The sequence below is a fragment of the Terrapene carolina genome, unplaced genomic scaffold (genome assembly GCF_002925995.2).
Source record: "Terrapene carolina triunguis isolate 2854851 unplaced genomic scaffold, T_m_triunguis-2.0 Scaffold192, whole genome shotgun sequence".
Lineage (NCBI taxonomy): Eukaryota > Metazoa > Chordata > Testudines > Emydidae > Terrapene > Terrapene triunguis.
Window position 1 is genome coordinate 3,682,391 of NW_020664543.1, and position 858 is coordinate 3,683,248.

At 70.5% G+C, this 858-nt stretch overlaps 1 protein-coding gene across 1 annotated transcript in view; it reads right to left on the reverse strand.

Moving 5' to 3' along the window:
* The window catches only part of COG1 (component of oligomeric golgi complex 1), a 14,291-nt gene extending 13,963 nt beyond the window's left edge, over nucleotides 1-328 (reverse strand). The window contains exon 1 of the mRNA XM_026654565.2: nucleotides 6-328. Within this exon, the coding sequence (XP_026510350.1) occupies nucleotides 6-303 (298 nt within the window). The 5' untranslated portion in view covers nucleotides 304-328. The remainder of the gene's footprint in view (nucleotides 1-5) is intronic.
* Between the last annotated feature and the right edge of the window lie 530 nt (nucleotides 329-858).

Sequence of the window (858 nt, forward strand, 5' to 3'; positions counted from 1 at the left end):
CCCGCTCACCTGGGCCCCCGGGCCCCCCCGGGCGCCCCGCGGCCCCGGCGCCCCGCGCTGCAGGCCCCGCACCGCCCCCAGCAGGTGCTCGGCGCTGAGGCGCATCTCGGCGATGGTGTCGGCCGCCTCGATGAGGTCCCGGTAGCGCTCCCCCACCATCTGCCGCAGCTCCTCCCGCTTCTGCTCGATGCCCGCCCGCAGCCGCCGCTCCACCTCGCGCAGCTCGACCGTCGTGTGCGCCTCGAACAGCGCCGCCGCCTCCGTGCCCCGCGGCAGCCCGGGCCCCGCCGCCGCCGCCGCCATCTTGGGCGCGACCCTGGGCGGCCGCCGTCCGTCCCTGAGCGTCCCTTCACCCGTGACGTGTCCGACAGGTGCCGCCGCCATCTTTGGGAGGGACAGCGACACTTCCGGGCACTGGGGGCATCGCTCGGCGCCATCTTTGGGAGGGCTCGCGGGACTTCCGGTCATTTGCTAACCTGCCTCAGGGACCGCCATCTTTGTGAGGGGCAAGGGCAACCTCCCCATTGAGCCCCGCCCCCTTCCATAGGGTCTCCACGTGCTGAGCCCCGCCCCTTCCATAGGGCCCCACATGCCATAGGTGATCCCTCCCCCAAAAATTTACCTCTCCTTACATAGAGCCCCCTCATCTTCCCCTCCCCCTCCATAGAGCCCCCTCATTTCCCCTCCCAGCCTCTTCCTTAGGGGCACCCTCACTTCCTCCATCCCCTTCTCCAGGGCCCCCTCACTTCCCCTGGGCCCCCTCACTTCACTTCCCACCCCCCCATCCCCTTCCCTAGGGCCCCCTCAAGTCACCATCCCTTTCCATAGGGTGCTCACCCCCCCTCCACCAGCCCCATC